The following is a 26703-nucleotide window of genomic DNA, read 5'->3' as shown; positions in this document are numbered from 1 at the left end:
TCCTTTCCCTGTAGCCGTGCAAGTTTCCCTTCAGATCCTTATCCAATTCCCTTTTTTAAAATTAAAAAATAAATAAATTTAGAGTACCCAATTCATTTTTTCCAATTAAGGGGCAATTTAGCATGGCCAATCCACCTACCCTGCACATCTTTGGGTTGTGGGGGTGAAAGCCACGTAAACATGGGGAGAATGTGCAAACTCCACACAGACAGTGACCAGGGATAGGATTCGAACCTGGGACCTCGGCGCCGTGAGGCAGCAGTGCTACCCACTGCGCTATCGTGCTGCCCCATCCAATTTCCTTTTGAAAGTCTGAGAGTATGGCCTCCACCATACTCTCATGTAGTGCATTCAATTACTTACTGCAGGGAAATAGTTAAATCTGGTATTATTAGAAATTTCCTCAGCTACAAGAGGTTTTTATGAATACTTCAAACGGCTGCAGTTTCATTTCAAAGCAATACATTCCCTCACAAAACATATTTCATCAAGATTAGGAAAAGTAATTGGATGTAGTCTTTCTGGTGAAGAAACACTTTCATTGTCACAACTAAGGAAAACATCACAAAGCAAGATGACCGACATAATTGTTTATCTCAAGTGTTGAAATACAAAACGCAATGGTCTGTATATCATTTACAATTATGCCTGTAAGTTTCCTTTGAAGAATTAATTTTAAAAATACAGAATAGATTTGATTGAGATATTGAAATTATAATTATTTTCCAAGACAATGTTACGTGGATTACAATCTGAATCTGAATTTGAATCTGGATGACAGTTACGTTTCTTCTACTTTCAAATTTAGTTGGGATGCCAGGCGGAGCTGGCTCAAAGGCTGAATTGCCTACTTTTGCTCCTAATTCCTATGTTCTTCTTATACAGCAGTTCCATTTAAGGTGAGGAGCACCACTGTAATGGGCATGATTTTGCCTTAAAATCATGGGGAAAATCACACTACTTTTTAAGTGTAATTGTTACAGCAATTTCAGGTGAGAGGCACAGTAAAATGCTAATGTTCAAACCTTGCTGCCCATGTTGTGTTTTGTGAAAGTGGTATTTTACTGTCTGGCTCACCATTGACATGCTTTCAATGTTGCGAAGTTGCTGTATTTACATGGCAAGTACAAGCTAAACTTAGCAAAGAAAGCAGTCTTGTAATTTCAAGTGTAAGTACCTGTAAACACAAAGTAGTAATTACTGCTAATCAACCCTTCCCAACAATGAAAACAATCTGCAAGTATTAGTTCATGTTGAGAAATTTTAAAACGTCAATTTTAAAATTCTTCTTTTTACATTTTTTCCTTCGTCCTGATTCAACCTTTATTCCCTTCATTTTATTTCTCTTTCTGAAAATGATTTGACATCAAATTCATCTATTCTAATTTACACTTGCTCCGTCCTTCAACCATTTATTTCTTTCAAATCGGACTGGTTAAGGAGATGCACAGTTGGTTGCTCTGTTCACTCAGGTTCCAGATGCTTTGTTTCCCGTGCTGTGTCTTTTCAGCTTGCACTTTCAGCATCTTGTCACGCAATTAAGTCTAAACATGCAAAGGAAAGTCTAACAGAGTTAGATACTTTGCTGCAGAAGAATCTGAGTCATTACTGTTGCTTTCCCTGGCTAGACGTGAGAGGAATTTTACATATACATACACAGCAGAATAAACACCTCTCCCTAAACGGCCAGATGTTGCACTTAATAACAGGCATCATTGTAGAGCACAATTTGGTTTTTTTTGGGGTGGGGGGGGTGGAGAGAGTGGGGGACCAGAAAAAGATATAGTTGGACGTTGGTGCTTTGGAGGACAAATGGCTTCACTCCGCCTCACTCGCCACAGAAGCTACCTAATCTGCTAAGTGTTACTATTTAAAATATCATTAGATGACTTGTAATTTAATTTGTGCTCTTGCTACATTTGGAGCTTACGTAAGTAGATGTCACAGGATGTGATTCAATATATTGTTCTAGCATTTTGCCTAAGCTCCCAGACAGATAGTGAGAACCTGGAGGATTCTGAAAGTTTCCTAAGCTGAACTGAGCCTAAACGGCTCATTACCTTTGGCTGAACTACTGTATTATTTTCTCTTCTGTTTGCTCAAAGTAGACAGGATGTCATTATTGTTACCAGGGTGAATAAGTGAATGCAGTATGACACCAGACAAAAGTCACCATTGACGTATTTTTCCAAGAAGTAAACAATCCACCTCCGCCACTTTAACAGGTGTCTGCTACAATGTTGCATTTGCTAATTAACCTTGGAACACACTGAAGAACTATATATTAAATTAAAATCATTCTCCAAAGGTACGAGCCCTTCAATGGATATAAGTGCATGAAAAAGATGTTCACTCAGCCCATCTGTTAAATAATAAAAAACTATTGAACTCCTCAGAATGAAAACAGTAATTACATTCAGCAGCAAATGGTTCCAAATCCTGGAATCCTGCTTACTTTAATTGTGCGTCTTTCATGGCATTTGTAATAATTTTCAGTCACAAAACAATATCCCTATTATATTCACCTTCAATATTTAATTTAAAAATATTCCATTAATATGCTCCTTTAAGACACTGTTTGATGTATGTTTAAAGAAATGCTCTACAGACTCAACTGTTGTGTTTCCCCGAGTCAATTTTTCAACATTGAAAATGTGGCCGTAACAATCACATAATAGTCTTGATCATGTAGGTTATTTTGTGGCACATAAGTGCACCCTTTTGTAACTTTGGTCTGGGGACTGACAAAACCTGCGTTAGAACGAAGACCAGCTCACTAAATGGTTTATCCTTGCCCCTTTCCCATGTTTCAAATAAAAACAAATAAATCCATTATTTATAATTGGATCACACTTGGGGGCTATGTTGTTCTAAAGAGTATTTTTTTAAAATATAAATTTAGAGTACCCAATTCATTTTTTCCAATTAAGGGGCAATTTAGCGTGGCCAATCCACCTACCCTGCACATCTTTGGGTTGTGGGGACGAAACCCACACAAACACAGGGAGAATGTGCAAACTCCACACGGACAGTGACCCAGAGCCGGGATTGAACCTGGGACCTCAGCGCCGTGAGGCATCAATGCTAACCACTGCGCCACCATGCTGCCTGTTCTAAAGAGTATTAATGGTTGAAAATGTGCAGAGTAGCTGACTGCTCCCTGGCTGCTTCTGTGGTGGGGGGGACTGGTGGGAGATTTCATTGCGATTTCCATATGCTCCATTGTTGCCTACAATGTGAATAAAACCCTGATATTACCGTAAAAATGGGGCCTTTGACTTCACAGTTACATTTGTAAATCGCCAAACATTTGCGTGACTGGCTTTAGGGCCTCCACGTAAGTGCACAGTTTCTCAAACATTTGTTTTCAGATGAGTTAGATTAACTTCTCCTCATCCTCTGCTCAGATGACACCCACTCTTACCCCCACTTGTGCCTGGACCACACTCGCATACAAATATAATTTCCCTCCCAGAGTGGAATATCCAAGCTTTTGTGAAGGAGAAAACACAGGAGGTAACAAAGGGGTTGGGCTCATGGGATCTTACTCCAGGGATTACTATGTGGCTTGAACATTCTCCCACCGTGGTTCATCTTCATCTTATTGCAAGCGTCATGAGGACATTATTTCTACCTTTTTGCTCTGCATCATCATCTTTCCCCACTTTTTTTAGCTGTGATAGTTCCAAAGGAAATAAGGGTAACATCTAATATTATGAGCACTACCCCATTTGACATTAGGGATACAGGAAAGTGTACAGAAGCTTCTGGCTGTGACACATGACAAACTAACCTGCACTCACTCTGTGGATGGGGCCCCTTTATGGGAGCGGGCACCACGGATCACGTAACCTGCTCGGGGTCAATCGCACATAAAGCGCAGTGTGGACCAAGGCGCCAAAGTGATGAAACCTGTTGTATGGCGTTCTGTGCCTGTTACTTAACTGCCTTTGTCTTTCATCAATAAACCCCTTTGTTAACTACGGGAAGGCTCAAGTGTATGTCTCCATTCACCACATTGGTGACAAGGTAAAAGATTTTGATTGCAGCCGACAGTCGTCATAAATCGAGGGGGGAAGAAAGGAACATTGAGAAAGTAGAGAAGCTCCATCAAGAGTCGAAATTATTTAAACTGTGAGTGGAAATGCCTATCACAGGGGAACTAGACTCATATGACCAAAGGATTGAGTCATGAAGTCAGTACATTGAACGCTTCATTTTGTTTACCACGAGCGAGACCATAGGTGAAAGCAAGCAGAAGATGATACTTCTGACAGTTTGCGGACCTCCAAATGTGTAATTTAATTACGGGGCTGATACCAATGGCGAGGGAGCAGAGTTTAAGACAGATGCCAAAAATGACACTTGGTCGCCCTGATGTTCAACTGAAGGAAGTTGTGACTCACCCAAAAGACTTCCCGGTGGTCAGCCTTTCTCTACTCTAACAGTATATCTATACAAATCAATTTTTCCTAACCGTTTTCCCACAACAGTAAGCATTGGTGACCATCTCCATTAACATTTAATAATTCCTACCTCTCCCTCACCTTTTTGCATGGCTCTGTACTTGCTTAGAAACTGTGAAGTGTCTAACTTATTCCAGTTCTAATGGAAATGTTTACTGTTTCTCTCCCAACAGATGTAGGAGTGCTACAAGCATTTCCTGATTTTATTCCAGGAAGGAAACTTGTTTTCTTTATGCTGCATCAAACAACAATGGCAGATAAACAAAAAACATATTTCCAGAAATTCTGAATGGGCATGGTCAGCAAATAGCCAAACAGAAGCAAACACAAGTTGCATTTAAATAATATCTTTAGTGGAGTAAAATGTCACAAAAGGTGCTTCAAAGGAACAAGCATTTCAAACTAAATTTGGCATTGAGCTGCAATAATGAGACAGTGAGACAATGAGAATATATGATCAAAAACCTGGTTTTAAGGAGTCACAGAGGCGTAAACAAAGGTAGAGATGGAGAGATTTTGCAAGGTAAGTTCAGAGTTTAAAGCCTGGTCAGCTGAAGGCCGTCAATGGTACAGCAATGAAAATCGTGGATGTACAAGAGGCCAGAATGGGAGAAGCACAGAGGTCTGAGGGTCGTAGGGCTCAAGGAAGCTGCAGAGATTGGGAGAGGTTATACAATGGATGGATTTGAAAAGAGGATTACAAATAGACCAGTTAGCCTAACATCTGTCATTGGGAAAGTGCAAGAATTTATTATTTAAGAGATAGTAGCAGGGTATTTAGAATATCATAATGCAAGTAGGCAGAGTTAACAAGGTGTTGTGAAAGGGGAATTTCGTTCAACAAATTTATTAGAGGGTGTGATAAGGATAGATAAAGGGGAACTAGTAGATGTATTGTATTTGGATTTTCAAAATACGTTCAGTAAGGTGCCATATAAAAGGCTACTGCACAAAAAAAAGATGACACGGTGCTGGGGCTTTAGATTATTATTTGAATAGAAACAATGTGCAAGAGTACAGGGTAGGGTAGGAAAATGGCCCTCAGTCATAATGCTCATTTCGGGAGCTGGTGCATTCACGGTGGGCCAAACTGCCTCCTTCTGTGCCATAACAATTCTGTGATTGCCATTAGCATGGAGAGAGGATTGACGAACTAACAAGAAATGAAATGAAATGAAAATCGCTTATTGTCATAAGTAGGCTTCAATGAAGTTACTGTGAAAAGCCCCTAGTCGCCACATTCTGGCGCCTGTTCGGAGAGGCTGGTACGGGAATTGAAACGTGCTGCTGGCCTGGTTGGTCTGCTTTCAAAGCCAGCGATTTAGCCCTGTGCTAAACCAGACCCTAAACAGGGATAATTGGTTATTTTAAGGTAGACAAACTCAACTATTTACAATCTATAATGACTGGGGTGATGGGACCAAATTTAAGGTAGCCAAATTTGCTGATGATACAAAGATAGGAAAGCAAGTTTCGAGAAGAACACAAAGATGCTAAAAAATTGTATGGATATGTTAAGTGAGTGGAGAAAATTTTGGCAGAGTATAACACGGGAAAATTTGAGGTTGCATTAGGAGCAGCACAGCACTATGGCAGAAAGTTGTTGCACCCATCCCAAAGTTTCTGGCAAACTGAGGACCACCATGTGCAGGCCACTCATTAGCAATTCGGTTTGACGCCAACGTAATTTTCTGCTGGCATGACTTTGAATTGAAAGGCTGTCGGCGGCCAACTGTTTTAATGGGCATTCATGAGATTTAAATGAATGCAGATAGTGTTTGCGCCACCTGCCAGCCGAAGAGCAACCCGCCTTAACACACCTTGGGGAGAATTACAACTTTATTTTACGCTAGCAGGGTTTCTGACTTATTGACTCGTGCCAGACTCTCTGTGCCCGCTCACCAGCAAACCTGCTGGTTGGGAGAATTCCACCCTCAGCTTATTCTTCTCTTTCTACAGGTGGCACAAATAGAGATGTGGGGCTGGATTCTCCGTTTCAGGGATTATGTCCCCACGCCGTCGTGAAAACTGTGGTCTTTTACACCAGAAAAACTGGCATCAAAAGGCCACAGATTCACAGCCCTGCAGGGGACTAGCAGGGAGCCATTGTGGAGCTCGCAGCTCCAGATACGGCCCTCGCACCTCCAGATATGGCCCTCCGCATCTCCAGCGGCTGTGCAGTGCTCCATGGCGGACTCAGACCGTGGACCTGGACCGTGTGCGGAAATAGTGCCCCCGATCAGCTGCGTGCCCAATAAAGGCCCAGTCCCATATGAGGCCCCACCCCCACCCTCCGATCGGCCCACCCCCGACCATGGCGGCCGCGGGCTGAGTCCGCAACCGCCTCGCGAGTTTCCCGAACGGCTGGGACCATATTAGAAATTCGCCGTCGGGACTTCAGCCGGTCGGGGACAGAGAATAGCGGGGCAGGCCTTAGGCAATAGCCGCAGGTGGTGGATACAATTATAATGCAACTCAAACTGTATCTAACCACCACCAGAGCTAATATATTAAAACTTTGTTTAGCTCATATTTCTTTTGTGTCATAAAAACAGAACTTTCTGGAAATACACAGTAGGTCAGGCAGCATCTGTGGAGAGAGAAACAGAGTTAATGTTTCAGGTTGAAGACATTTTGTCAGCTGTTTCTCCATAAACAGTTGCTGCCTCTCCTGCTGAACATTTCCAGCATTCTCAGTCGATAATTCAGGCTCAGCCATCCATTGTAATTTTTGAAGATTTTAATCCTCCCTCCCTCTCGCTTTTAATCACATGCCCACTCAACCCCATTGGGCTGGATTCTCTGTCCCGCCAGACCCATTTTCTGGTGCGGCCTGCCCCCGTTGGCAGTGGGATCCTCTGTCCCGGCATCCAGCCAATGGGGCTCCCATTATGGGCATCCCCATGTCGCCGGGAAATCCGCTGGCGTGAGTGCGCTGCCGGCGAAGTAAAGGATCCGGTGAACAGAGAAACCGGCCCATTGTTTTTAAGTTGAATAACACGGTCTCTGGAGTCCCCCTCTGCATACTGATGTGAAATTCAATGCTAATCTATGTCAATGATCAAAGCATCTGTGTTTACTGACATTGTAAAGAGTTTCCATTTAATAATATACTTTCCGGTCATTTGGACAATGTAAACTATTATAAGCCATGGCATAATATTGACAAAACAATTTGTCAGCCAATGAAGGACAGATGATCTTAAATATGTTTCAAAAGAAACTCTAGATAACAAATAAAGATACATAATGTAAAATCACTAAAGGGCCAACATTTTCAGAAGCAAGATGTACAATCAATGCTGAAATAAATAATGCTACTCCAGCAATTAAATGGGTCAATTTGAGACATACCCTATCCGTGTGACAGTTGTCCTTCCTTTTCCTGTGAAAACACATCTAGCAGCAATGATATCACCATATTTAATATCCACTGAGGTGTCCGTATGATAGAAAGCCTGAGAAGACGACAAAAACAGAAAACCCCAAAACTATTGGTAAAAGGTTTCATGGCAATTATTTTCAAGGCTTAATTTTTAAAAATGTAAATGATAGCACTTAAAGTCAATGGCCTAAAATTTGTTGCCAAAACAACTCGCCATTATTAATACATAAATCGTTCAGCAGCTTGTGGTGAGGGATATACCCTATCCATTACAAATTGCAACAATTTGCTGAAAGATTTGCACTGCTCCTTTCAGTTCTTTAGAGCCCATTCAGAGCCTGTTCCGCCATTCAATGAGATCATGCTGATCTCCTACTTCAACATAATTTTCCTGGATTATTCCCATACCCCTTGGAAGATTTTAATATGTAGAAATCTTCTCAATGATAAAGTCCTACAGCCCTCTTGGACAAAGAATTCCAAAGATTCACCACCCCAAGTGAAGACATTGGCCGGGATTCTCCGGTATCCAGCGGGGCGGGCCGTACCAGTGCCAGAGAGTGGCGTGAACCACTCCGGCGTCGGGCTGCCCGGAAGGTGCGGAATCCTCTGCACCTTCGGGGGCTAGGCCGGCGCTGCGCAGGAGCGCCAGCGTGTTCCCAGAGTTGGCGCATGCGCAGGAGCACCAGCGTGTTCCCAGAACCGCTGGCATGATTCCTGCGCATGCGCAGGGGGTTTCTTCTCCGCGCCGGCCATGGCGAAGCTTTACACAGGCCGGCGCAGAGGGAAAGAGTGCCCCCACGGCACAGGCCCGCCCGCAGATCGGTGGGCCCCGATTGCGGGCCAGGCCACTGTGGGCCAACGCCACCCCCCCCCCCCCCCCCCCCCCACCCCCGAGGACGCCACAGGCCACCCTTAGAGCCAGGTCCCGCCGACCCGACCGGAGGTCAGAGAATCCCGTCCATTACTAATCTTAGTCTTAAATGACGTGCCCCTTATTCCGAGTGTGTCCCCTGTTTCTGGCCCCCTCCCCAAGCCAGGGGAAACATCCTTCCTCTATCTATCCTGTCGGCCCTGTAAGACTTTTGTATGTTTGAATGAGATCACCTCTCATTGTTCTAAACTCCAGAGACACAGTCTATTCAATCTTTTCCCAAATCCCTCCATCCAGGAATTAGTCTGATGGACCTTCATTGCACTAACTTTACGGCAAATGCATACTACCTTCAGCAAGGAGATTAAAACTGCTCACAATACTCCAGATGTGGTCTCAATAAAGCTCTATATAATTACAGTAAGACATCTTTACTCCTATATTCAAATTCTTTTGCAATAAAGGCCATCATGCCATTTATCTTTTTAATTGCTTGCTGTGCCTGCATATTAACCTTCATTGACTCACGAACAGAAACACCCAAGTCCCTTTGTCGAACACTTGCCTCTCACCATTTATAAAATACTCTGTATTACTGTTTTTCCTACCAAAGTGGTAACTTTACATTTCTCCACATTGTGTTCCATCTGCCAAACTTCTGCCCACTTGCTTTGCTTCTTCAAATCCCCATGAATCACCTTTGCATCCTCCTTACAACTGACATTTTAACCTAATTTTGAGTCATCTACAAATATTACATTTAATCTACATCCAAATCATTGATACTGATTTTGAAAAGCTGGGTCCAAACATTGATCCTTGCGGTACCCCACTAGTCACAGCATGCCAACCTGAAAATTACTCATTTATTCTTTTGTTTTTGATCTGTAACCTGTTCCCAATACATGCCAGTCTATTCCCCCAATCCCATGCACTTTAATTTTTTTACGAATCTCTTGCGTGGGGACCTTACCAAAAGCTTTCTGAAAATCCAAATATCCCACATCAACTGGTTTCCCCTTATCTATTCTGCTAGTTACATCCTCATAAAACTCCAACCAATTAGTTAACCATGATTTCCCCTTCATGAATCCTTGTGGACTCTGCCATTATTTCCCAAGTATCCAGTATCACAACCTTTATCATAGATTCTAGAATGTTCTCTGCGACTGATGTTAGGCTAACAGGTCTGTAGTTCCCCATTTTCTCTCTCCTTTATTTCTTAAATTTAAAAAAAATATATTTAGAGTGCCCAATTCATTTTTTCCAATTAAGGGGCAATTTTTCATGGCCAATCCACCTAATCTGCACATCTTTGGGTTGTGGAGGCGAAACCCACACAAACACGGGGAGAATGTGCAAACTCCACACGGACAGTGACCTAGAGCCGGGATTGAACTTCGACCTCGGCGCCGTGAGACAACAGCGCTAACCACTGCGCCACCATACTGCCGCTTCATTTCTTAAAAGTGGGGTTAAATTTGCCACCTTCCAATCTGTCAGAGTCTATTGAATTTTAGAAAATTGCCCCAAATGCATCTACTCTCTACAATCAACTCTTTTCACACTCTGGAGTCCGATTAATTTTTTCAGTACTTTTTTTAACTAATATTATTATCGTGCAGTTCCTTATTTACACTAGTCCCTTGATTATTATCTGAGAGGTCTTTTATATTTTCCTCTGTGAAGATGGACACAGAAAGCTGGATTCTCCGCTGTTGGGGTTCTCCGTTTTGCCAGCAGCCCGGGGTTTCCCGATGGGGTGGGGCTGCCCCACAATGGGGAACCCCAATGACCAGCCGGCGAAACAAAGAATCCCGATGGCGTGCCGCACTAGAAATCTGGTGCAGCGGGACAGAAAAACTCACCCAGAGTATTTGTTGAATCCCTTTACTATTTCCTTATGCCCCATTATAAGTCCTCACAATTCTGTAATGGATCCACATTTGTTTTTGTTAATCTTTTACTTTTTATGTACCTGTAGAAGTTTTCTTGGAATTCCTTTTCAGAGTTCTGAAATGCGCTCAATCCTCAAGCATACCTTTATTTTTGGCAACTTTACATACCTCTTCCAACATAATCCTTGATTTATTTTGTTAATCATGGTTGGAACAGGTTCCTCGCTGGATTTTTGTGCATTAAAGGAATGTATTTTTGTTGTAAACTCTGTATTTGTTCTTTAAATGACAGCCATTTGCCTGTTCACAATCAATCCTTTTAACATTGTTTCCCAATACGTTCATAGTTTGTGTGTTTAGATCATAGCTTCTGATTGAACTACATAATTTTGCACCCCGATCTGAATTAAAAGAAATATTCCCCAACCAAACACCGGCACCAGGGCGAATGACCCCCCTCCACCCCTCAACAAAACATAGGCATGGGGGCGACCTCCCCTCCCTCCCTCCCCAAAAGGAGCTCCCTACAGGGGCCCCATGGTACTTCCTCCTGGCACTGTTGTGCCAAGGGACAGTGTCAGCATGCCAGTGCATGTCCCTCTTCCTGCCCCCCCCCCCCCACCACAGTCTCCGGCAGGTTACCCTCAATACCTGTTGTAAACCTCACCGATGTGACATGGGGCATTCTAAATGTGGGGAGAACATGTAGCAAGGAAGCCCTTTAATTATATTATAGTTTATTAAAATGTACTAAAATGAAGTTTTGCCCAGAACGTGACATCACTGGCGAGGGGTGGAGAAAATTGGAAAACGAGATCTCGCCGTTTGTGCTCACGGTGAATGTGGACTCAAAGTTGCCCCCAATGTAAAATTCTAACATATTATGGTAACTCATTCCTAAAGGCTCCTGTACAACAAGGTTAATTAGCTTCTTTTCACTGAACAGTACTAGATCTAAATAGCCTGTTCCCTAGTTGGTTCTTGAATGTACTATTCTACTTGACATGTACCTAACATGAGTCGAATTTACCCTCCTCGTTCTCAGTTGTTTCTTGCTTTCTGTCTCAATCCTTAAATGTCATTGGTTAAGGGAGTAGACAGGCAGCCCTGCTGTTCACAAACTTCTCAGTTGTCCTGTTGCCACCATCACAGCATCATTTCACATTTCCACCAACTTACAGGACAAGAAATGTTAAATTTAAGGTTGGGATACACTGCAAAAAATCTTACTCAAGCGAGAATTGAGCCAATATTTGCAGATTGTATGAGTGAGTAACAAACAAACCTGTGGTAGTTGTGGACTCTGTCGGCCTATTAACACCCATTTTCCATCCCTTACTCTGTATCCACTAACCACCTGACCTAAAATTACAGAAATGAACATTGAACGCACAGTTATTGGCATAGCATAACAATTCAACATTCATTGTACCTTAAAGGGGTATCACTAAACTATGAACTCGAGGGCAGTGAATTACAAATTGTATGTCTGATAAACATGTGCAGTCAGATGAGACAAAAATGATTGTGTCACACAAGCACATTACTTTCTCTGATAAGTATTGATTAAAATTAAATTCTATTTCCAGAAACTAGCTGTAAATCTCATCATGGATTCATGCTCTTTTCAAACATCTATTGATATCAACAGTGAGGATAAACAATTACCTGAGTTATGCTGCGTATTAAAGGCATCACAACGAGCTCCTATGATGTTTAAATTCTTTGTTCATTATCAGTGTGAAGAATGTGCATTTCACCAGAGTTAATTTAAAACATAATATCGGAGTATGCTTCCTCAACAGCAATACTTGTAGTGCCAGATTGTGGATGTACAATATTGACTTCCAGTTGCGGCAATGTCCAGCTAAGCCGCACGTTTCGGCGGCTCCAGCTCGAATGGACCTTTGGGCTCTTTTAAGAGCCCCAACGGGAAATTTTTTCGGGATGAAACCCGGTGTGGGGTGAGACAACAGGGAGTCCCCCCCACGAAAAAGAAAAATATCGGCGGTGGCGGCCAGATCGCGAAGAATCCTCGAGGACAGAAGGAAAGAAGGAAAAAGGAGCAAGATGGCGGCGGAGGGAGCCCAGGCGACATGGGGACCGGACCAAGACGAATTTTTGAGACGGTGTGTGGAGCTGCTTAAGAAGGAGGTGCTGGCCCCGATGCTACAAGCAATTGAGGGGCTTAAGGAGACACAAAGGACCCAGGAGATGGAGCTCCGCGTGGTGGAGCAGAAGGTGACGGACATCGAGGACGAGATCCTGGGCCTGGCGGTCAAAATGCAGACGCACGAGGCGCTCCACAAAAAGTGCATTGAAAGGATTGAAGTCCTAGAAAACAGATCACGGAGAAAGAACCTTCGGATCCTGCGTCTCCCCGAGGGAGTGGAAGGAGCGGACGGCGGGGCTTACGTGAGCACGATGCTACGCTTGCTAATGGGAGCTGAGGCCCCCTCGGGCCCCTTGGAAGTGGAAGGGGCCCATCGGGTCCCTGCGAGGAGACCAAAGGCGGGAGAACCACCTAGGGCGACGATCGTGCGATTTCATCGCTTCAATGACAGAGGGGTGGTTCTGAGATGGGCCAAAAAGGTACGGAGTAGTAGATGGGAGAATGCGGTGGTACGGGTGTACCAGGATTGGAGTGCGGAGGTGGCGAGAAGGAGGGCGAGTTTTAATCGAGCCAAGGAGGTGCTACACAAGGTGAAGTTCGGGATGTTGCAGCCGGCGCGACTGTGGGTCACGCACAAGGAGAGGCATCACTACTTCGAAACGGCGGAAGAAGCATGGACCTTCATTAAAAACGAGAAACTGGATCAGAACTGAGGGACTGATGTTGGAGGAAATATACAATGCTGATGTATAGAGATGTAAATTGGGGAGGGGGGGGGGACACTGAGAAATGTGGGCGCCGGTGGGGGGGAAGAAGAGACATAGGCGGGTATGGGGAATAGGAGTGGGGCGGCAGAGGGAGCGGCGCCACGAGGGGCGGGACGGCTCTAGAGAACACGGGGCTTATTGTTCCTGTTCCCGCGCCAGAAAGATGATGGCGGGAAGATAGGCGCAAGGTAGATGGGAGTTTCCCACACGGGGGGGGGGGGTCAAGGAGAGAGCGGGAGAAGCCGGGGTCAGTTGAAGTCAGCTGACTTTCGGAAGCAATATGGGGGGAGTGAGCATGCTAGATGGGGATCTAGCGGGGGGGGGGGGGGGGGGGTTGTATAACTGGGTTGCTGCTGCAGAGATCGAAGAGGAACTGGTAAAAGAAAAGGTGGTCGGGACGGGAATGCACCGCCTGGGGAACGGGTGGGTGCGCGGAACCGGGACGTGGGACTGGCCCAGAGAGGGTGATGGCTAGTCGACAGGGGAGGGGGGCAGGCAGCCCCCCAGTTCGGCTGATCACGTGGAACGTGAGAGGCCTAAATGGGCCGATTAAGAGGGCCCGAGTGTTCGCGCACTTGAAAGGACTGAGAGCAGACGTGGCCATGCTTCAGGAGACGCACCTGAAGGTGGCGGACCAAGTTAGGTTAAGGAAAGGATGGGTGGGACAGGTGTTCCACTCAGGGCTGGATGCAGAGAACAGAGGGGTGGCCATACTGGTGGGGAAACGGGTGACATTCGAGGCTAGGAACATTGTAGCAGACAGCGGAGGCAGATATGTGATGGTGAGTGGCAGACTGCAGGGAATGGAGGTCGTGTTGGTTAACGTATATGCCCCGAATTGGGATGATGCGGGATTTATGAAGCGGATGCTGGGACGTATCCCGGACCTGGAGGAAGGAAACCTGATAATGGGGGGGCTTCAACACCGTGTTGGACCCAGGGTTAGATAGATCTAGATCTAAGACCGGAAAAGGGCCGGCAGCGGCCAAGGTGCTTAGGGGGTTTATGGACCAAATGGGGGGAGTGGATCCGTGGCGATTTGTTAGGCCGATGGCCAAAGAGCTCTCCTTCTTCTCCCATGTTCAAAAGGTGTACTCCTGGATAGATTTCTTTGTTTTGGGAAGGTCACTGATCTCAAGGGTGGAAGGAACGGAGTACTCAGCTATAGCTGTTTCAGATCATGCCCCACACTGGGTGGACCTGGAATTAGGAGAGGAGAGGGAGCAGCGTTCACTCTGGCAACTGGATGTGGGATTACTGGCGGATGAGGGAGTCTGCGGAAGGGTGCGGGGATGTATCGAGAGGTACCTGGAGGCCAGTGACGACGGGGAGGTCCGAGTGGGAGTAGTATGGGAAGCACTAAAGGCGGTGGTCAGAGGAGAGCTGATCTCCATCAGGGCCCACAAGGGGAAAATAGAGGCCAAGGAAAGGGAAAGACTACTGGGGGAGATTTTGAGGGTAGATAAAAAATATGCGGAGGCCCCGGATGAAGGACTATACAGGGAGAGGCGACGACTCCAGATGGAGTTCGACCTGTTGACCACAAGGAGGGCGGAGGCACAGTGGAGGAAGGCACAGGGGATGAGATATGAATATGGGGAAAAGGCGAGTCGCCTGTTGGCCCATCAGCTGCGAAAGAGGAGAGCGGCGAGGGAGATAGGGGGAATTAGGGATGAAATGTGAGCCACGGTGCGGAGAGCAGGGAAGATAAACGAAGTGTTTAAGACCTTCTACGAGAGACTATATAGGTCCCAACCCCCGGAGGGAAAAGAGGGGATGCGGCAGTTTTTGGATCAATTAAGGTTCCAGAGGGTGGAGGAGCAGGAGGTGGAAGGCCTGGGGGCGCCGATTGGGGTGGACGAGGTTACCAAGGGGCTGGGGAACATGCAGGCAGGGAAGGCCCCGGGACCAGATGGGTTCCCGGTGGAATTCTATAGAAAATATGTGGACTTGTTGGCCCCGCTGCTGATAAGGACCTTTAATGAGGCCAGAGAAGGGGGGACCCTACCCCCGACAATGTCGGAGGCGACGATATCGCTAATCTTGAAGCGGGATAAAGATCCGCTGCAGTGCCTGTAGGCCTATCTCACTGCTAAATGTGGACGCCAAGTTGCTAGCAAAGGTGCTGGCAACGAGGATAGAGGATTATGTCCCGGGGTGGTGCACGAAGACCAGACAGGGTTCATAAAGGGGAGACAACTAAATGTCAACGTGCGACGGCTATTAGGGGTGATAATGATGCTCCCAGCAGAGGGGGAGGCAGAGATAGTGGCGGCAATGGATGCAGAGAAGGCATTTGATAGGGTGGAGTGGGAGTATCTATGGGAGGTGCTGAGGAGGTTCGGGGACGGGTTTGTCAGCTGGGTTAAACTCCTCTATGGGGCCCCAACGGCAAGTGTGGTCACAGGTCGGCAAAGGTCGGAGTATTTTCGACTACACAGGGGAACAAGACAGGGATGCCCGTTGTCCCCATTACTGTTCGCATTGGCAATTGAACCACTGGCCATAGCGCTGCGAGACTCCAGAAAATGGAGAGGCGTGATTAGAGGGGGCGAGGAACACCGAGTGTCACTCCACGCGGATGACCTACTGCTGTATGTGACGGACCCAGTGGGGGGGGGATGACAGAGGTCATGCAGATATTGAGGGAGTTTGGAGATTTCTCGGGATATAGGCTTAACATGGGAAAGAGTGAGCTTTTTGTGATACACCCTGGGGACCAGAGTAGAGGGATAGATGGCCTACCGCTAAGGAGAGTGGAAAGAAACTTCCGATACCTGGGGATTCAGGTAGCCAGGAGCTGGGGAACCTTACACAGACTCAATTTGACACGGTTGGTGGAACAAATGGAAGAGGATTTCAAAAGGTGGGACAGCCGCTGTCACTGGCGGGCAGAGTGCAGGCAATTAAGATGATGGTCCTCCCGAGGTTCCTATTTGTGTTCCAATGTCTCCCTATACTGATCACTAAGGCCTTCTTTAAAAAAATAGATAGGAGCATCACGAGCTTCGTGTGGGCAGGGAAGGCCCCGAGGGTAAGGAGGGGGTTTCGACAACGTAGCAGAGACAGAGGGGGACTGGCGTTGCCGAATTTGGGCGACTACTACTGGGCCGCCAACGTGGCGATGATTCGTAAATGGACGATAGAGGGAGCGGGAGCGGCGTGGAAAAGGTTGGAGATGAAGTCCTGCAAAGGGACGAGTGTAAAAGCGCTGGTGACGGCGCCACTACTGCTCTCCCCAAAATTTTTTACCACAAACCCAGTGGTGGCGGCAACATTAAGTATCTGGGAGCAATGGAGGCGACAGAGGGGTGTGCTGGGAGCCTCGGTGTGGTCCCCGATCAGGAACAACCATAGGTTTGCCCCAGGGAAGCTGGACGTAGGATTCCAGAGTTGGCATCGGGTAGGAATCAGGAGAGTGGGAGATTTATTTATAGACGGGACGTTTGCGAGCTTGGGAGCGCTGGAGGAAAAGTATGAGCTGCCCCGGGGAAATTTCTTTAGATATATGCAGGTGAGAGCGTTCACGAAACAACTGGTGAAGGAATTTCCGCTGCTCCTGACACAAGGGATCCAGGACAGGGTGCTTTCGGGGGTGTGGGTCGGGGAGGGCAAAGTGTCAGAGATATACCGGGAGATGAGAAAAGAGGGGGAGGAGCTGGTGGGCGAACGGAAGGGAAAATGGGAAGAAGAGCTCGGGGAGGAGATTGAGGAGGGTTTGTGGGCTGATGCCATAAGCAGGGTAAATTCCTCTTCCTCGTGTGCCAGGCTTAGCCTGATCCAATTTAAGGTGCTGCACAGAGCACACATAACGGGAGCAAGGTTGAGCAGGTTCTTCGGAGTGGAGGACAAGTGTGGGAGGTGCGGGGGAAGCCCGGCGAACCACACACATATGTTTTGGTTGTGTCCGGCACTGGAGGGGTATTGGAGGGGAGTGACGGGAGTGATCTCGAAGGTGGTGAAGGTCCGGGTCAAGCCAGGCTGGGGGTTAGCTATATTTGGAGTAGCGGATGAGCCGGGAGTGCAGGAGGCGAAAGAGGCCGATGTCGTGGCCTTTGCGTCCCTAGTAGCCCGGCGTAGGATTTTACTCATGTGGAAGGAAGTGAAACCCCCCCGTACTGGAGGCCTGGATAAACGATATGGCAGGGTTCATAAAACTGGAGCAGATGAAGTTTGCGCTGAGAGGATCGGCTCAAGGGTTCACCAGACGATGGCAACCATTCCTCGACTACGTAGCAGAACGTTAGAGGGAAGATAGATGGCCAGCAGCATCAACCCGGGGGGGGGGGGGGGGGGGAGAGAGGCAAATTGTCTGGGTTTTTGGAGGGGGAGAGGGGGCGGGTGGGAGTATTACTTTGTGTTATTTGGTTAGTTTACCATGTTAGTTAAACAATGTTATTTTGCAGTTATCATGTAACCTTTTTTTTTGATTTGTAAGGGAAAAAATTGTGTTTGAAAACTTGAATAAAATATATATTTTTTAAAATGGATGTACAATATTAAAATTTTAAAAATACCAACTATAACCAGGGAAATTAAATACTACTCTACTTATTTGTTTCATATTAATTATTAATGTTTTCATTCTCTATGGTTCCAATGGCCCATAACGGGAGTGGCAACCTCCCACTGATTGCCACTCTCGATGGACTGATCTCCACTGAGATTCCAAAGCCCCCGTCTCGCCCAACCTTCCTCACTTACGCTGGGTAAGACAGCATCAGTGAAATGCGCCGCTGGCTGCATCGGGGTGGAAGAACTGGGGAGCAGAGTGGTAAGAAGCGTCCCCATTTTAGGACACTAGGGGCGTCATTCTCCGATCCCCCAGCGGGTCGGAGAATGGCCGGGGGCCGCCGTGAATCCCGCCTCCGCCGGTTGCCGAAGTCTCCGGTACCGGAGATTGGGCGGGGGCGGGAATCGGGCCGCGCCGGTTGGCGGGCCCCCCCGTTCAATTCTCCGGCCCGAATGGGCCGAAGTCCCGCCGAAAAATTGCCTGTCCCGCCGGCGTAAATTAAAGTAGGTATTTACCGGCGGGACAAGGCGGCGTGGGCGGGTCCTGGGGGCGATCTGACCCCGGGGGGTGCCCCCACGGTGGCCTGGCCGGCGATTGGGGCCCACCGATCCGCGGGCGGGCCTGTGCCGTGGGGGCACTCTTTCCCTTCCACCTCCGCAACGGCCTCCACCATGGCGGAGGCGGAAGAGACTCTCCCCACTGTGCACGCGCGGGAAACTGTCAGCGGCCGCTGACACTCCCGCGCATGCGCCGCCCGGGGATGTCATTTCCGCGCCAGCTGGCGGGCAACAAACGCCGTTTCCGCCAGTTGGTGGGGCGGAAATCCCTCCGGCGTCGGCCTAGCCCCTCAATGTCGGGGCTCGGCCCCCAAAGATGCGGAGCCACACCTTTGAGGCGGCGCGATGCCCGTCTGATTGGCGCCGTTTTGGGCGCCAGTCGGCGGACATCGCGCCGTTGGGGGAGAATTTCGCCCTAGCTGTCATAAAGAAGTGCTTAAAGGGACAATTTAAAGGTAAGTGGTTTAGACAACTCGGGGGCGGGGGGGAGCGCAGTCTGTGAAGGAGGAGTGATGTTGGAGATCAGTTCGGGTCGGGAAGGGAGACCCCTGGGGCGTCGTGTGTGGTGGTGTCCCGTTTGAGACTGGTACTTGGTTTTTAAAAAAAAATTTTTTATTAAGGTTTTCACAGAATATCAATAACAAAATGAAAAAGTAACCCAACAGGGTTAAATACAAAACAGTCAAAAAACAACCCTCCATACCCCCGCCCCGCTGTACATAAATAATAAATTAACACCCCGACTTAATACAAAGCCAAAATAGCAAATATATACACCCCCTCAGATCCCCCAGTGTAAATAAACAAAAATAAAGTAATCCCCCCCCCGCCCCCGAGTTGCTGCTGCCATTGGCCAATGTCTACCATTATGCCAGGAAGTCTAAGAACGGTTGCCACCGCCTGAAGAACCCTTGTATCGACCCTCTCAAGGCGAATTTCACCCTCCCCAACTTAATAAACCCCGCCATATCGTTGATCCAGGATTCCACGCTTGGGGGCCTCGCGTCCTTCCACTGAAGAAGAATCCTCCTCCGGGCTACCAGGGAGGCAAAGGCCAGAATACCGGCCTCTTTCGCCTCCTGCACTCCCGGCTCCTCTGCCACCCCAAATATTGCAAGCCCCCAGCCTGGTTTGACCCTGGATCCTACCACCCTCGACACCGTCCTCGCTACGCCCTTCCAAAATTCCTCCAGCGCTGGGCATGCCCAGAATATATGGGTGTGGTTTGCTGGGCTCCCTGAGCACCTAATACACCTGTCCTCACCCCCAAAAACCGGATCATCCTTGTCCCGGTCATGCGTGCCCTGTGCAGCACCTTAAACTGTATGAGGCTGAGCCTCGCGCACGAAGATGAAGAGTTCACCCTCCATAAGGCATCTGCCCACGTCCCTTCCTCGATCTCCTATCCCAACTCCTCCTCCCACTTACCTTTCACCTCCACCACCGAGGCTTCCTCCTCCTCCTGCATCACCTGGTAAGTTTCCGAGATCTTCTCCTCTTCCCCCCCCCCTCGAGAGCACTTTGTCCTGTACTGTGTGTGGCAGCAGCCCGCGGGAATTCACCACCTACCGCCTGGCAAATGCCCTTACCTGTAAGTACCTGAAGGTGTTCCACGGGGGGAGCCCTTACTTCTCCTCCAACTCACCCAGGCTCGCGAACTTCCGTCCACAAACAGGTCTCCCAACATTCGTACACCTGCCCTGTGCCACCCCAAAAACCCCTCCATCTGTCCTCCCTGGGGCGAACCGGTGGTTCCCCCGTATTGGGGTCCACACTGACGCCCCAAATTCCCCCCTGTGCCGTCTCCACTGCCCCCAGAATTTGAGGGCAGCCGCCACTACCGGGCCCGTGGTTTACCTCCTTGGAGGGAGCGGCAGCGGCAACGTTGCCAGCGCCCCCAGACTCGTACCCACACAGGACGCCGTCTCCAGCCTCTTCCATGCAGCCCCCTCCCCCTCCATCACCCACTTGCGCACCATCGTCGCATTGGCGGCCCAGTAGTACCCACAGAGGTTGGGCGGCGCCAGCCACCCCCCCCCCCCCCCCATCTCTGCTCCGTTCCAGGAACACCCTTCTCACCCTCTGAGTCCCTCGCGTCCACACAAACCCCATTATGCTCCTGTTGACCCGCCTAAAAAAGGCCTTCGGGATAAACAAAGGGAGGCACTGGAACAGGAACAAAAACCTTGGGAGCACCGTCATTTCGACTGACTGCACCCTACCCGCCAAGGACAGCGGCATCGCGTCCCACCTCTTGAACTCTTCCTCCATCAGCCTTGTGAAATTAAGCCTATGCAGGGCCACCCAGCTCCTGGCCACCTGGACCCCCAAATACCTGAAGCTCCTCTCCACCTTTTTTAGTGGGAGCTCGCCAATCTCCCTCTCCTAGTCCCCTGGGTGAACCACGAACAGCTCGCTCTTCCCCATGTTGAGCTTGTACCCCAAGAAATCCCGAATTCCCTGAGGATCCTAATTACCTCCGGCATTCCCCCCACCGGGTCTGCCACATATAACAGCAAGTCATCCGCATACAGCGAGACCCTATGCTCCTCCCCACCCCGCACCAACCCCCTCTAGTTCCTCGACTCCCTCAGTGCAATGGCCAGGGGTTCAGTGCGAAGAGCAGGGGGGACCCCTGCCTCGTCCCTCGGTGCAACTGAAAGTATTCAGACCTCCTCCTGTTCGTGACCACACTCGCCATCGGGACCTCATACAACAACCTGACCCACCTGACAAACCCCGCCCCAAACCTCTTCAGCACCTCCCACAGGTACCCCCACTCTACCCTATCGAAGGCTTTCTCAGCGTCCATCGCCACCACTATCTCCACCTCCCCCTCCGTCGCCGGCATCATGATAATGTTCATAAGCCTCCGCACATTCGCGTTCAACTGCCTCCCCTTCACGAACCCCGTCTGGTCTTCGTGGATGACCTGCGGCACACAATCCTCAATCCTCGTGGCTAAGACCTTCGCCAGCACCTTGGCATCTACGTTTAGCAACAAAATTGGCCTGTAAGACCCACACTGCAGAGGATCCTTGTCCCGGGACATCGTCGGGGCAAAGCCCCCCCTCCCTTGCCTCATTAAAGGTCCTAACTAGCAACGGGCCCAACAGGTCCATAAATTTTTTTGTAGAATTAGACCGGGAAACCGTCCGGCCCGGTGCCTTCCCCGCCTGCATTCTCCCTATCCCTTTGGTCAGCTCCTCCAGCCCAATTGGGGCCCCCAATCCCGCCACCAGCCCCTCCACCACCTTCGGAAACCTCAATTCGTCCAGAAAGAGGCCCATCCCTCCCTCCTCCAGTGGGGGCTCAGACCGATACAATTCCTCATAGAAGTCCCTGAAGACTCCATTGATGCCAACCTCACTCAGCACCACACTCCCTCCCCTGTCCTTAACTCCCCCGATCTCCCTAGCTGCGTCCCGCTTCCGAAGCTGATGCACCAACATCCGGCTTGCCTTTTCCTATACTCATAAATCGCCCCCTGGGCCTTCCTCCATTACACCTCAGCCTTCCTGGTGGTCACCAGGTCGAATTCGGCCTGAAGGCTATGCCTCTTCCTCAACAGTCCTTCCTCATGCACCTCCGCATACCTCCTGTCTACCCTCACCATCTCCCCCACCAGCCTCTCCCTCTGTTCCCTCCTCTCCTTGTGGGCCCTAATGGAGATTAGCTTTCCCCTAACCACCGCCTTCAGCGCCTCCCACACCATCCCCACTCGGACCTCCCCGTTATCGTTGGCCTCCAGGTACCTCTCTATGCTTCCTTGGACCCGCTCATTCACCTCCTCGACCGCCAACAGCCCCACCTCCAAACGCCACAACGGGCGCTGGTCCCTCTCCTCCCCCAGCTCTAAGTCCACCCAATGCGGGGCGTGATCCAAAATGGCTATCGCCGAGTACTCAGTACCCTCTACTCTCGCTATCAGCGCCCTGCTCAAAAGAAAAAAGTTGATCCGGGAATAAGCCTTATGGACATGTGAGAAGAATGAAAATTCCCTAGCCCCCGGCCTTGCAAATCTCCAAGGGTCCACCCCTCCCATCTGGTCCATAAACCCCCTCAGCACCTTAGCCGCCGCCGGCTTCCTACCCGTCCTAGACCTGGAGCGATCCAGTGCCAACCATGTTAAAGTCTCCACCCATTATCAGGCCCCCCCACTTCCATATCTGGGATCCGACCCAACATGTGCCGCATAAAACCCGCATCGTCCCAGTTCGGGGCATACACATTGACCAGTACCACCCTCTCTCCCTGCAGCTTACCACTAACCATTACATACCTATCGCCATTGTCTGCCACAATGCTCGACGCATCGAACGACACCTTCTTCCCCACCAAGATCGCCACCCCTCGATTTTTGGCATCGAGCCCCGAATGAAGCACCTGACCTACCCACCCTTTTCTCAATCTTACCTGGTCTGCCACCTTCAGGTGTGTCTCCTGGAGCATGACCACATCCGCCTTCAGCCCCTTCAGGCACGCGGGCCCACTTGACCGGCCCGTTCAGTCCTCTTACATTCCAGGTTATCAGCCGGATCAGGGGGCTACCCGCCCCCCCTCACCCGCCGACTAGCCATAACCGCTCCTCGGCCAGCCACGTGCCCGCACCCCATGGCGGCAGACCCCCGTCTCAACCCCCCACCACTCGCTCAAGCTCCCCCTTGACCATAGCAGCAGCAACCCGATTCCCCCCCCCCCACGGCTAGGACCTCTCCTAGCTGCTTTACTCCCTCCATTGCACTTCTGCAAGTCAGCTGACTCCTGCTGACCCCAGCCACTCCCGCCTCTCCTTCGACTCCTCCCACTGTGTGACGCACCCTCCTCTTCCATTCCCCATCCGCAGGCTCTCCACCTCGCCCTTCCATCCCAAGCGCGGGAAACATCCGCAGGCTCTCAACCGCCCCCTTCCATCCCAAGCGCGGGTAACAACCCTCGCTTCCCCGCCCCCTCCAGTCTTCAGCGTGGGAAAAAGCCCGCGCTTACCACCTACCCGGCCCCGCCACCTCTGAAGCAGCTCCTTTTACAGGCCCAGTCCTCTCACCCCCGACTCGGGCCTCCCCCTCTCCCGCGGGGCCCCATCACACTGCTGGCCATCCACCCGTTCCATTTGCTTACCCCCCTCCAAGAGCCCCCCTGACCAACCCAACCAAAACAGTGTCCAACCCGCCCTAACCACCCTCACCAAACCAGAAAGAAAAAAACAAGAGCAAAGTACCCCCCCCTCAAAAAGTAACATATCAACCGCAATCCCCAAACGCCCATTCCGACCCTCAATCTGTGTCCAACTTCTCGGCCTGAACAAAGGCCCACGCCTCCTCCGGAGACTCAAAATAATGGTGCCGGTCCTTGTAGGTGACCCACAGTCGCGCCGGCTGCAACATGCCAAACCTCACCCCCTTCCTGTGCAGCACCGCCTTCGCTCGATTGTACCCGGCCCTCCTCTTCTCCACCTCCGCACTCCAGTCCTGGTATATTCGAACCTCAGAGTTCTCCCACCTGCTGCTCCTCTCCTTCTTGGCCCACCTGAGCACACACACCCGATCAGCAAACCGATGAAACCGCACCAGCACCGCACCTAACCGCACCAGATGCTCGTTAGCCTTGGGCCTCCTCACCAGCACTCTATGGGCCACTTCCAGCTCCAGGGGCCCCTGGAAGGACCCCGTTCCCATCAGCGAGTTCAACATGGTGACCACATAGGCCCCCATGTCCAGCCCCTCCAGCCCCTCCCGGAGGCCCAGAATCCACAAGTTCTTCCGCCTCGACCGATTCTCCATCTCCTCGAACCGCTCCTGCCATTTCTTGTGGAGCGCCTCGTTCGCCTCCACCTTTACCGCCAGGCCTAAGATCTCGTCCTCGTTGTCAGAGATCTTTTGTCGGGCCTCGGGGATCGCCACCCCCTGGGCCGTCTGTGTCTCCAGCAGCTTATCGAGAGAAGCCTTCATCGGCTCAAGCATGTCCGCTTTAATCTCCCTAAAGCAGCGCTGGATAACCTCCTGTTGCTCCTGCGCCCACTGCATCCACGCTGCCTGGTTCCCGCCCGCCGCCATTTTGTATCTCTTCCTTCGCACCTTCTTCGGGTCCACCACCACTTTTTTAGTCGCCCCACTCCTGGTAAAAGCCATATACTGTCGGGGAACTATTGTACTCTCCTTCCCACAGCGGGAAACGTCGAAAAAATTCCGTTGGGGGCCCTGAAGAGCCCAAAAGTCAGTTTTTTGCGGGAGCTGCCGAATGTGCGACTTAGCTCCGCATAGCCGCAATCGGAAGTCGTCGGTATTTTTTTTTAAGTACTAACTCTGGAGTGAGAAGCGATTATTTTCCTCTAACACTTTACACCATCCGAAGTGTTAGGAGTTTTAAATCACTTTGGCCTCACTGCGCCAGGGACCTTAGTTCGATTCCGGCCTTCGGTGACGACCTGTGTGGAATTTGAACATTATCGCCGTGTCTGCGTGACTTTCCTCCAGGTGTTCCAGTTTTCTCCCACAGTCCAAAGACATGCAGGCTAGGTGGATTGACCATGCCAAAGTGCCCCATACTGGCCAAACGATGTGCAGGTTAGGTGGGATTATTGGATTGCAGGGTTGGGATGGGGAGTGGACCTGGGTGGGTTTTGGAGGATTGGTGTAGACTCAATGGGCCGAGTGGCTTCCTTCTGCACTGTGGGGATTCTATGGGCAAACATGTAATGCTGTTATAATACCCATCAAACAGTCATGGTGCTACATTATCTCGGTTTTACATACCCCAGCGCCTCAGGCTGCTATAGCAGAGAAATTTCCAATCCAATCAATTCTATTTCTCTATTTTCCAAATTTCCTCACATGTTCCACACAAACAAGATGGGGAATGATATTTCTGGCAATATTAGCAAAAAGTGGCTTAATATCATAAGTTTATAGGATCATGCACCATAAAATAATTTACAGCTGTAATAAATATAAGGGGTGGGATTCTCCGCCGACGGGATTCTCCGTTTTGCCGGCGCTGGGGGTTTCCCAACGGCGTGGGGCTGCCCCACAATGGGAAACCCCATTGACCGGCTGGTGTAACGGAGAATCCCGCCGGCGGGTCGGGGCAGAAAGGTGGCGTGGCGGGGCGCAGAATCCAGCCCAAGATGTTATAACTGACATCTTAAAAAGATATTATTGTTTATTTTGCAGAATTTTTGTAATCAATTAATTGCTGCTGTAACCAGTCCAGCTTGCATATCTGTGTCATCTATAAACTTGGTGAAGACAGGATTAGTCTACTGAAATTCGGCATTAAAGTTTAGAAATTGCTACTTCAATCATCAATGGAACCACCTCCAAGACAGGAGTAGTTAAAATCAGTTGCGAAAATATGCTGGATGAGCATTGTTTAACAAGGAAAGATTAAAATTAATGATAAACACGGATGATTAAATTCTCCAAAGAAACATGATTTATGTGCTATTTGCAATGGGGATGAGTCATCTGCGGAAAGCAGTGACAAGCTGGGATTGCGTGGGTTATAAAACTGGATTAATATCTTCAGGTTATACTCTTGGAGCCTTATCTTTGAAATTTACCAATTTCTTTTGTTGCTTCCTTGAGCTGATTGCTTTAATTAGTGGATGTAAAATCATCGTGTTTGTAGGGAAAATAGGCTTGGTGGATTAGTCACTTTTTTATATTTCATATGTTCCATCAACTACATAATAAAAATACTACAAAGAACAACTTAGAAAACCAACAAAGCTTTTTATAATTCAAAGTTTTGGGATTCTTACAGAGAAGCTTTCTTGCGCAGTTCAAGAAAGAAAATTAAGTAAAATAGCATTGTTCTTACCCAATTGATGAGTATGTGTTCTGAAGGCAAATGGATGTATAGTAGCCTGTTTATATAAACAGCCAATATCTGCATTTACGACTGAAAGAAAAAAGATTTACAAATAATAATTTACATATAAATTGCAGCATCAAAATAGGCCATTCGGCTCATCTAGTCAATGCCAACATTTATGCTGTACAAGGCTCCACCACCCTACTTTGTCTCGCCATAAAGCCTCTGAATCCTTTCTCCCCAATTTATTTATCGAGCTTCCCTTTCAATGCACCTATATTATTCACATCACCTACTTTGTATGGTAGCAAGTTCCAA

At 49.0% G+C, this 26703-nt stretch overlaps 1 protein-coding gene across 10 annotated transcripts in view; it reads right to left on the bottom strand.

Annotated features, from left to right (window-relative positions):
• Nucleotides 1–26703, bottom strand: part of pam (peptidylglycine alpha-amidating monooxygenase) — a 445162-nt gene that overhangs the window by 107767 nt on the left and 310692 nt on the right. For all 10 annotated transcript variants that reach the window (XM_072516372.1, XM_072516375.1, XM_072516373.1 and 7 more), the window contains exons 10-12: nucleotides 26392–26472; nucleotides 11909–11985; nucleotides 7821–7924 (exon numbers count right to left, since the gene is read on the bottom strand). In XM_072516372.1, coding sequence (XP_072372473.1) covers nucleotides 7821–7924; nucleotides 11909–11985; nucleotides 26392–26472 — 262 coding nt within the window. The remainder of the gene's footprint in view (nucleotides 1–7820; nucleotides 7925–11908; nucleotides 11986–26391; nucleotides 26473–26703) is intronic.

This window comes from Scyliorhinus torazame, chromosome 9, assembly GCF_047496885.1.
Source record: "Scyliorhinus torazame isolate Kashiwa2021f chromosome 9, sScyTor2.1, whole genome shotgun sequence".
In the NCBI taxonomy this organism is placed as follows: Eukaryota; Metazoa; Chordata; class Chondrichthyes; order Carcharhiniformes; family Scyliorhinidae; genus Scyliorhinus; species Scyliorhinus torazame.
The sequence above is the reverse complement of the archived record's forward strand: the minus strand, read 5'-3'. Positions and strand labels throughout refer to the sequence as shown.